This window comes from Anomaloglossus baeobatrachus, chromosome 2 (assembly GCF_048569485.1).
Source record: "Anomaloglossus baeobatrachus isolate aAnoBae1 chromosome 2, aAnoBae1.hap1, whole genome shotgun sequence".
Lineage (NCBI taxonomy): Eukaryota > Metazoa > Chordata > Amphibia > Anura > Aromobatidae > Anomaloglossus > Anomaloglossus baeobatrachus.
The window spans coordinates 771556674-771567382 of NC_134354.1; the positions used below are offsets into that span (position 1 = coordinate 771556674).

At 48.4% G+C, this 10709-nt stretch overlaps 2 protein-coding genes across 11 annotated transcripts in view; one reads left to right on the plus strand and one right to left on the minus strand.

The window, feature by feature from the left end:
* Positions 1-3010, plus strand: part of CCDC83 (coiled-coil domain containing 83) — a 111906-nt gene extending 108896 nt beyond the window's left edge. For both annotated transcript variants that reach the window (XM_075334702.1, XM_075334704.1), the window contains one exon: positions 2508-3010. In XM_075334702.1, the coding sequence (XP_075190817.1) occupies positions 2508-2666 (159 nt within the window). In that variant the 3' untranslated portion in view covers positions 2667-3010. The remainder of the gene's footprint in view (positions 1-2507) is intronic.
* A 6658-nt stretch (positions 3011-9668) lies between these two features.
* Positions 9669-10709, minus strand: part of PICALM (phosphatidylinositol binding clathrin assembly protein) — a 141266-nt gene continuing 140225 nt past the window's right edge. For all 9 annotated transcript variants that reach the window (XM_075337552.1, XM_075337547.1, XM_075337546.1 and 6 more), the window contains one exon: positions 9669-10709. This exon is cut by the window's right edge and continues 556 nt beyond it. The gene's annotated coding sequence lies outside the window, so the exon portion shown is untranslated.

A 10709-nucleotide genomic window follows, 5' to 3' on the forward strand; every position in this document is an offset into this window, starting at 1 on the left:
GGACACTACCATGCTCAGGTGCTCTGTACTGGTAACTAGTGATGAGCGGGCACTACCATGCTCGGGTGCTCTGTACTCGTAACTAGTGATGCGCGGGCACTACCATGCTCAGGTGCTCTGTACTCGTAACTAGTGATGAGCGGGCACTACCATGCTCGGGTGCTCTGTACTCGTAACTAGTGATGAGCGGGCACTACCATGCTCGGGTGCTCTGTACTCGTAACTAGTGATGAGCGGGCACTACCATGCTCAGGTGCTCTGTACTCGTAACTAGTGATGAGCGGGCACTACCATGCTCGGGTGCTCGGTACTCGTAACTAGTGATGAGCGGGCACTACCATGCTCGGGTGCTCAGTACTGGTAACTAGTGATGAGCGGGCACTTCCATGCTCAGGTGCTCTGTACTCGTAACTAGTGATGAGCGGACACTACCATGCTCAGGTGCTCTGTACTGGTAACTAGTGATGAGCGGGCACTACCATGCTCGGGTGCTCTGTACTCGTAACTAGTGATGCGCGGGCACTACCATGCTCGGGTGCTCTGTACTCGTAACTAGTGATGAGCGGGCACTACCATGCTCGGGTGCTCTGTACTCGTAACTAGTGATGAGCGGGCACTACCATGCTCAGGTGCTCTGTACTCGTAACTAGTGATGAGCGGGCACTACCATGCTCGGGTGCTCGGTACTCGTAACTAGTGATGAGCGGGCACTACCATGCTCGGGTGCTCAGTACTGGTAACTAGTGATGAGCGGGCACTACCATGCTCAGGTGCTCTGTACTCGTAACTAGTGATGAGCGGGCACTACCATGCTCGGGTGCTCAGAACTCGTAACTAGTGATGAGCGGACACTACCATGCTCAGGTGCTCTGTACTGGTAACTAGTGATGAGCGGGCACTACCATGCTCAGGTGCTCTGTACTCGTAACTAGTGATGAGCGGGCACTACCATGCTCAGGTGCTCTGTACTCGTAACTAGTGATGAGCGGGCACTACCATGCTCCGGTGTTCTGTACTCGTAACTAGTGATGAGTGAGCACTACCATGCTCGGGTGCTCAGTACTCGTAACTAGTGATGAGCGAGCACTACCATGCTCGGGTGCTCGGTACCCGTAACTAGTGATGAGCGGGCACTACCATGCTCGGGTGCTCAGTACTGGTAACTAGTGATGAGCGGGCACTACCATGCTCAGGTGCTCTGTACTCGTAACTAGTGATGAGCGGGCACTACCATGCTCGGGTGCTCAGAACTCGTAACTAGTGATGAGCGGACACTACCATGCTCAGGTGCTCTGTACTGGTAACTAGTGATGAGCGGGCACTACCATGCTCAGGTGCTCTGTACTGGTAACTAGTGATGAGCGGGCACTACCATGCTCAGGTGCTCTGTACTGGTAACTAGTGATGAGCGGGCACTACCATGCTCAGGTGCTCTGTACTCGTAACTAGTGATGAGTGAGCACTACCATGCTCAGGTGCTCTGTACTGGTAACTAGTGATGAGTGAGCACTACCATGCTCAGGTGCTCTGTACTCGTAACTAGTGATGAGCGGGCACTACCATGCTCAGGTGCTCTGTACTCGTAACTAGTGATGAGCGGGCACTACCATGCTCGGGTGCTCTGTACTGGTAACTAGTGATCAGCGGGCACTACCATGCTCAGGTGCTCTGTACTCGTAACTAGTGATGAGCGGGCACTACCATGCTCCGGTGTTCTGTACTCGTAACTAGTGATGAGTGAGCACTACCATGCTCGGGTGCTCAGTACTCGTAACTAGTGATGAGCGGGCACTACCATGCTCGGGTGCTCTGTACTGGTAACTAGTGATGAGCGGGCACTACCATGCTCAGGTGCTCAGTACTGGTAACTAGTGATGAGCGGGCACTACCATGCTCGGGTGCTCAGTACCCGTAACTAGTGATGAGCGGGCACTACCATGCTCGGGTGCTCTGTACTGGTAACTAGTGATGAGCGGGCACTACCATGCTCAGGTGCTCAGTACTGGTAACTAGTGATGAGCGGGCACTACCATGCTCGGGTGCTCAGTACTCGTAACTAGTGATGAGCGGGCACTACCATGCTCGGGTGCTCAGTACTCGTAACTAGTGATGAGTGAGCACTACCATGCTCAGATCTCAATGAGCAGTTGGACGCTCAGACAGGTGTGAGTTGAGTATAATGGAAGTCAATGGGGAAAAATTAAAAATCAGTTTTGTTGCCATTGGAGGTAGTCTACTAGCCAATAGCCTCGGACACTGACTTATAGGGGAGCTGCGTCTAATAGGTAGTAGCACTGGCCACAGTTTTCTTCTTTCTCGAAGAGAGCAAATTTGCAAGTGCATTGCAATAAAGTCTCCAGCAACATCAGGTCCCAATTAAAGCTGCATCCTCTGACTCTATCCAATGACTATGAATCCACTGAGTGCGGATATAAACTGTAAGGAATTGCTACAAATGTAAGAACGTTATTACACGATGTGCTGACTTTTCTTGTACATTTTTATAGGCGTATTTACAGCTGGGACCTCTGAAGTGGAAAATGTTAAGTGTCATGGGACAAACGAAACCTCTTCACAAGCCGAGCGCGGACACAAAGGTTCCGGAGCAGTCAGATAGAGGACAGTGGCCGGTGACACCGAGGATGATCAAATCCGCCTTCCCGTAATCAGCTAGATATAAAGCAATAACGAGCAGCACGTAATAATAGTGCCGCCATCAGTCATCACACACTGGCATATGGCGGGGAACAATCGCAGGAAGGTCAACGACATCTACCCCACTCCAGCATGGAAACCCGCAGTATGACCGTTTCCTGAGATACTGACCAAAGAGCCGGGGACTCGTGACTGTACCGCCATATCTGGCTCATGTTCTACTGCTATTACACATTCACAAAAGCCTTGGAAAATTCCCCAAATACCGCTGCTTATGGTGTATCCAGTAACGTACATTTCTATATAAGCCACCATTAAAACGTCGATTTAAAGGGGAGGTCATCAGAAAATGGCTTGGTTTTGAAGCACGTGTTAAATTTATTTTTCATATTAATAAAAATTAGAAATCTTGCAATTTTCACATTGACCATTGTTGTTTTGTTTTTTTAGGCTCTAACTTCCTGTTTCAAAAAAATAACATATACAGCACAGACCAAAAGTTTGGACACACCTTATCTCTAGAACAACTATTAAGAGGAGACTTTGTGCAGCAGCCTTCATGGTAAAATAGCTGCTAGGAAACCACTGCTAAGGACAGGCAACAAGCAGAAGAGACTTGTTTGGGCTAAAGAACACAAGGAATGGACATTAGACCAGTGGAAATCTGTGCTTTGGTCTGATGAGTCCAAATTTGAGATCTTTGGATGCAACCACCGTGTCTTTGTAGAAAAGGTGAACGGATGGACTCTACATGGCTGGTTCCCACCGTGAAGCATGGAGGAGGAGGTGTGATGGGGTGGGGGGGGGCTTTGCTGGTGACACTGTTGGGGATTTATTCAAAATTGAAGGCATACAGAACCAGCATGGCTACCACAGCATCTTGCAGCGGCGTGCTATTCCATCCGGTTTACGTTTAGTTGGACCATCATTTATTTTTCAACAGGACAATGACCCCAAACACACCTCCAGGCTGTGTAAGGGCTATCTGACTAAGAAAGAGAGTGATGGGGTGCTACGCCAGATGACCTGGCCTCCACAGTCACCAGACCTGAACCCAATCGAGATGGTTTGGGGTGAGCTGGACCGCAGAGTGAAGGCAAAAGGGCCAACAAGTGCTAAGCATCTCTGGGAACTCCTTCAAGACTGTTAGAAGACCATTTCCGGTGACTACCTCTTGAAGCTCATCAAGAGAATGCCAAGAGTGTGCAAAGCAGTAATCAAAGCAAAAAGGTGGCTACTTTGAAGAACCTAGAATATAAAAGACATATTTTCAGTTGTTTCACACTTTAAGTATTTCATTCCACGTTTTAATTCATAGTTTTGATGCCTTCAATGTGAATTTACAATTTTCAGAGTTCTGAAAATAAAGAAAATTCTTTGAATGAGGTGTGTCCAAACTTTTGGTCTGTACTGTACATTAGCAGCAATTAACAGTCAGACCCTATCTATTGTACAGAAGCATCTAATGAGCGTGTGCGAAGGTCATTATGATGGAAGAGATCTGTGACATTGTATAATGGATTCTTGGTTTTCAGCTGTGTACAGGTATTACCTGTCATAATCCTGCCTCTGTTGATAAGGAAACTGCTGAAAACATTTTCTGAAAGGACAGGAAGGAGTCTCAAAAGACAAAACAAACAATGGCCCAATGTGAAGATTGCCGTTACGTCACCGCCGGAGTCTGCTCCAGCGACTTCTGCTCCGATCGGCAGGCGACGCAGTGTTCCTGCCGTGGATGGTGCTGGTGATGGGAGAGGAGTCGATGCCAGCAGCACCGGTGGGCGCAGGCTCCGATCATCCACTGGGCTGGGTTATCTTAGGATCTGCAGTACCGCTGGCTGACTGTAGGTGGCGTGTGTCTTCCAGCTGAAGTTGCCAGTGTTCAGCTATAGCCAATGGGAAATCACCACACCCTTCTTATTCCCCCTCCTGTCACATGACCACTGCCAGAGATAGCTCTGATTTCCTGGCTCCTGGTCCGCCCTATTCTGTTTTGTGATTCCTGTGTGCTGACTTCTGCGTGTTTTCTGACTACCCTTCTGCCTGCTGTTTTTGTACCTCGCTGCCCGATCCGGATTTGACCTCTGCTACATTTTCTGATTACGTCCTTGTCTGCCGATTCTGTCCCTGTTCTGCTATTCCTGGTTTGACCCTGCCTAACAACTACTCTCATCGGACTGCAGCCTTCAACAGGTAGTGATCACCAGGGCCCTGTGTAATTCCAAATCCCTGTATAGGGGTTAAAGGGTTCTGGGGGTCCCGCTTGGTGAGTAGCTTCCCTCTAGCCTGTCCATTACATCCCATCTGAGTCTGTTGATCCAGGCAGGCGTTACAATTGGAAAATTAGGGGATGTCCAGAACAACACAGAGGTACAATGGGGATGATAAGGGAGAGGAAGGCCCTGACTATAGGAAAGCGGGAGCTGGGAAACCTCGACCCTAACCTGTGTCTGAACCCTGAGCTGCCCCAACGTCCCCGTAAGAGTTTTTCCCCTCCTCACCGTCACGTGCCTAGCCCGTCTCTCACTCACCTTGGCTAGTGCAAAGGGTGGTGAGTGCACTGGACTTCACCTCTACAGTAGACCAACATAGGGGAAAGGTCGACGGAGAGGATAACAGACAAAAAAAACTTGAAAGCTGCAGCCAGACACCAGGGCTGCAGGCAACAGGACTCCAGTAGGTACAAGAAGTTTCCTTCCTCCAAGGTGGTCAGTTCAGAATGAATCTCTATAACCAGCATCATAGGATGGAACATGTGACTATTTAAAGGATTGGGAGTGGTCACAAACCGGAAACTACCAAAAAGAAGTCTTTAACCCTTGCTCCTCTAAAAGAAAGCTAATACGTTTAGTATCCAGAGTCTCACAAGTCAATGTCAGACTCCGATACCAAACATGACAAGTCTCCCCAGAATAGGAGACCCTGGTGACAAAGTACATGTCACCATAAAACTTGATTTAAACAATAGGGTCAATTCATTGAACACAAACGTGAATGAAGAAAAAAAAAAAAGAAAAAAAAAGTTGTTTTTTTCTGATGACATTCCATATAAAGGGGTTTTCCCATGTCACATCAGTAGAGTATCCTTTGTCAATGGATTTCTGCGTCTTCCACTTGAGAAAGCTGCTTCTTACCCTCTAGTTTTCCCTCTCCACATGGGAGTTGCCACAATTCGCTACAGGGTCCCCGCGTCACTGGGAGACCGAGAAGGGACTGCAGCAAGGTCACAAGTATCTACTCCATCTGCATAATTGTTAGGAGACAAACTGCGCTGTACTCCCCTTCACCAGGTCCACTGGCGAGTCTCCATGCTGCTTCCCATGTCCAGCATTGGCTGCAGAGCTGTCACGTTGACAGTCAGTGAGCCAAGTGGCCTCAGACCTGCTGAGCTCGCTGATTTTCTGCCGCACGCTCCCGACACTGCAGCCAGACATCAGGAATAGCACCAGGAAAAAAAACAACACATACTAAATTGCTGCATGGGTAGAAACTTAATTGAAAGTGAACAATGCCTTTAATAAGATGGGAATACTCCTCTTATCACCATGAAAACTTGTGTGAAGGATTGTAACTTACTTTTTTTTTTCTTAAAAAAAAATGTCAAAGAAGCCGAAAAACCCCTTTATTTCCCTATTGGGCTACATTGGGGTAAGTAAGTAGATAGAGACCACTTACCTGCCCTGCTGTCAGCTCCTCTCCCCCGGCTCAGAGCGGCCATGTGACCGCTCCTGCCGCGATTTTGCTGCTTCCGGTCATTTCATGTCAACATGGGCAGGGCCATGTTGACATGCAAATGTGGAAACAGCATGTCGCCTCCCTGCTGGGCGACTACAGTGTGATGAGCCCCGCCCCCTTCCCTGCACCCTCCCACACATTCTCCCGCACCTCTTTTACTCTCCAGTAACCTCCCCCTGCACTGCTGTGGGGTCCGTGACCTGGGGGCGGGGCCTGGCGGCGGCTGCCGTGGTGTCAGCTCCAGCACCGGGCCCCTGCTCAGGATCACACATTCAAATGTACCGGCATCACAGGTCACCGATGCCGGTACATTTGAAAGTGCTGATGAGAAGCAGCGCAGCTTCTCCTCACTGTCCCTCCCGCTGTCTGTGCTCTCTTCAGCACAGCGGTGACGCCACTACTGTGCTGATATGGCCAGAGCACAGACAGTGCGCGAACGTGCAGGAGCGGCGGGGACCGAGGACGGGTGAGTATGCACTCCCTACATGTGTTCCCTATGGGGATGGGGGGGGGGGGGGGTTGCAGAGCCATATGTGTGCGTGTGCAGAGCCATATGTGTGTGTGTGCGTGTGCAGAGCCATATGTGTGCGTGTGCAGAGCCATATGTGTGCGTGTGCAGAGCCATATGTGTGCGTGTGCGGTGCAGAGCCATATGTGTGCGTGTGCAGAGCCATATGTGTGCGTGTGCGGTGCAGAGCCATATGTGTGCGTGTGCAGAGCCATGCGTGTGCGTGTGCAGAGCCATATGTGTGCGGTGCAGAGCCATATGTGTGAGTGTGCGGTACAGAGCCATATGTGTGCAGTACAGAGCCATATGTGTGCGTGTGCAGAACCATATGTGTGCGTGTGCGGTGCAGAGCCATATTTGTGCGTGTGCAGAGCCATATGTGTGCGTGTGCGGTGCAGAGCCATATGTGTGCGTGTGCAGAGCCATGCGTGTGCGTGTGCAGAGCCATATGTGTGCGGTGCAGAGCCATATGTGTGCGTGTGCGGTACAGAGCCATATGTGTGCGTGTGCGGTACAGAGCCATATGTGTGCGTGTGCGGTACAGAGCCATATGTGTGCGTGTGCGGTACAGAGCCATATGTGTGCGGTGCAGAGCCATATGTGTGCGTGTGCGGTACAGAGCCATATGTGTGCGTGTGTAGAGCCATGTGTGTGCGTCTGCAGTGCAGAGCCATATGTGTGCGGTACAGAGCCATATGTGTGCGGTACAGAGCCATATGTGTGCGTGTGCGGTGCAGAGCCATATGTGTGCGTGTGCGGTGCAGAGCCATATGTGTGCGTGTGCGGTGCAGAGCCATATGTGTGCGTGTGCGGTGCAGAGCCATATGTGTGCGTGTGCGGTGCAGAGCCATATGTGTGCAGTGCAGAGCCCGATGTGGGGCTGTTATTTGCAATGCTGTAGTGATACCAGGTCAGGTGCTGGGGAAGAATACTGACAGGGAATGTGTGTGCAGGGGGCGGGCAGGGGGTGGGGCTGGACACTGGGGTGGGGCTGGACACTGGGGTGGGGCTGGACACTGGGGTGGGGCTGGACACTGGGGTGGGGCTGGACACTGGGGTGGGTGGTGACAGCTCTGACTGAGGTTCAGCACAGGAAGTGGTCAGTTTGCTGGAGCTGAATGTAAACAAGAAGCTGCAGAGAATAAAGGGTGAATTCAAGAGGAACAAAAGTTAGAAAACAAAAAATAACAATGTAGGTGTGATTTATATGACAATACAGCACAGATAAACTCAAACATTTTTGTTAAGCTAATGTCGGACAACCCCTTTAACTAATTAAAGCCCAGATGCAGAAACATTTTTACTTTCATTACATTTTTGTTTTCTGGCAGTACTTACCTTTCTATGGGGAGGCAGCCATGATTTGTGAGTCACTTAACTGCATTTCAAGATTTTCTTTATATTAGCTAAAAGGCCCATCATCCAAGGTGGAGATTATTTACTTTGAGAGCAGTGAGGCTATGGATTCTCTACTGAAAAAGCAGTGAGACTATGGATTCTAAACGGAAAGACCAGTGAGACTATGGATTCTCTATTGTTAACAGTAAAATTATGGATGCTTTATTGTAAGGACAGACAATGGATTATTTCCAGTAAGAGCAGTGAGACTATGGATTCTTTACTGTAAGGGCAGTGAGACTATGGAATCTATTGTAATTCCAGTGAGACTATGGATTCTATATTGTAACGACAGTGAAATTATGGATTCTTTACTGTAAGGGCAGTGATACCATGGATTCTTTACTGTTAGATCAGGGAGACTATGGATTATTTCCAATAAAAGCAGGGAGACTATGGATTCTTTACTGTAACACTAGTGATACTATGAATTTTCTACTGTATAACTAATGAGACTATGGATTCTTTACTGTAAGAGCACGATAATGGAATTTCTACTGTAAGAGCATTGAGACTGAATTCTTTACTCTTAAGCCCGCTTTACACGCTGCAATATATCTTACGATGTGTCGGAGGGGGCACGTAAGTGACGCACATTGTAAGGTACATTGCAGTGTGTGACAGCTATGTGCGATTGCGAATGAACGGTAAAACGTTCATCACATGCACGTCGTACATTCCTCATAAATTGTACGTCGGGTTGTTCATCATACCCGGGGTAGAGCACATTGCAGTGTGTGACACTCCGGGAACGATGAACAGATCTTACCTGCCTCCCGCGGCTCCAGCCGGCTATGCGGAAGGAAAGAGGTGGGCGGGATGTTTACGTCCCGCTCATCTCCGCCCCTCCGCTTCTATTGGCCGGCTGCAGCGTGACGTCGATGTGACGCCGAACGTCCCTCCCACTCCAGGAAGTGGACGTTCGCCACCCACAGCGAGGTCGTATGGACGGGTAAGTACGTGTGACGGGGGTTTGTGCGGCACGTTCAACAAAATTGAACGTGCCGCACATACGATGGGGGGCGGTTACGATCGCATATGATATCGTATGCAGAATTGTAACATGTAAAGCAGGCTTAAGACCAGCGAGACTATGAAACACTGTACTACGTGATGTTGAAATTGTTAAAAAAAAAAAAAACAAACATTAAAAGACCTGGTTTCTTCTGTAATATAACGTTATGTTTATTTTTCATGGTGTGCAGTGTTTTTTTTCACAGATCAGACATGTGTCCATTAATGTCTATGGAGTATTTTTTTTCCCTATAATCCATGATGGATGTGACCTATGTAGAAGCCTTTGGCTGAGTAGTCATTTCCGGTGTTGTGTGAACTTAGGGAAGCGCCGATACAGACACAGCAGGAAATGGGGTTTTTGTTGTTTTGTTTTATTCTGACCTTCTTTAAATTTCCAGCCATTTCACAATAAAACACCGAGCCCAAAAAAAAATAAAATAATAAAATAACCTGTTGAAGCTGAATTTTATTTGAAAATCCACCGATTCCGACCACATACAATTTTAAATCTTTTAAACAAAAATAGAATCTGCAGAGACAATGCAGCAGGTACGCGGATCATGTACAGAATTGCTTTCATGCCCAGAATTTCCCTTTCACACGTTCCTTTCCGGCGGTTTTATTTTTTTTTTTAAAGATTTATTTACATGACGAGCGCTGATCAACAGCGTCGGGGGGGGGGGATGGATAGGGTGGGGGGGTTTGGGTGATTCCCAGCCAAACAGAATGGGGGTGTGTGGCTGTAAGGCACTGCATGACAAGGGTCGGACTTGGCGCTCTCCCATAGGAAGGCCGTGGGGGGTTATCCAGGGTCGTCGCCTGTATCAGCAATGAGTTACAGCAGAGGGAGGGGGCTGGAGTCACGAGGGTGGGGGCTCAACCCTCCGATCCCCAATATGCAAAACATCTATATGGCACTTAAAAGTGACAGCTTAAAATCCCAAAATTTATTAAACCCCCTCCCCTCCCTTATAGGAAATCATACAATGAAAGCAATTCCTCACATTCATTTTTTTCTTTTTCTCCCCATTTTTTAAAAGGCATTACCATGTCAAATGTAAAATAATATTCTGCCAAGCACAAAGCGATATTTCGTGTGTGTGTCCCCCTCCTCCTCCCCTCTCAATAATCCGATTTGCTTCTTCCTAAATCGCCCCGATCCCCCTCCCCCGTCCTCTTTGCAGACCTCTAGGCACATTTCCCACCATTAAAATTAAAGCAGCTCATTAAAAGGATCCCGGGGTGTGGGGTGTACCCCTCTATTGATTTCAACCTGCACCCCTCTCCCCGACTTTACTATTTAGTGTTCGGTATGGAATCAGTTTCAGAATTATAAAAAAATCCAAAATAATAATAAAATAAAATAATAATTGTATACATCCATACATATTCATAA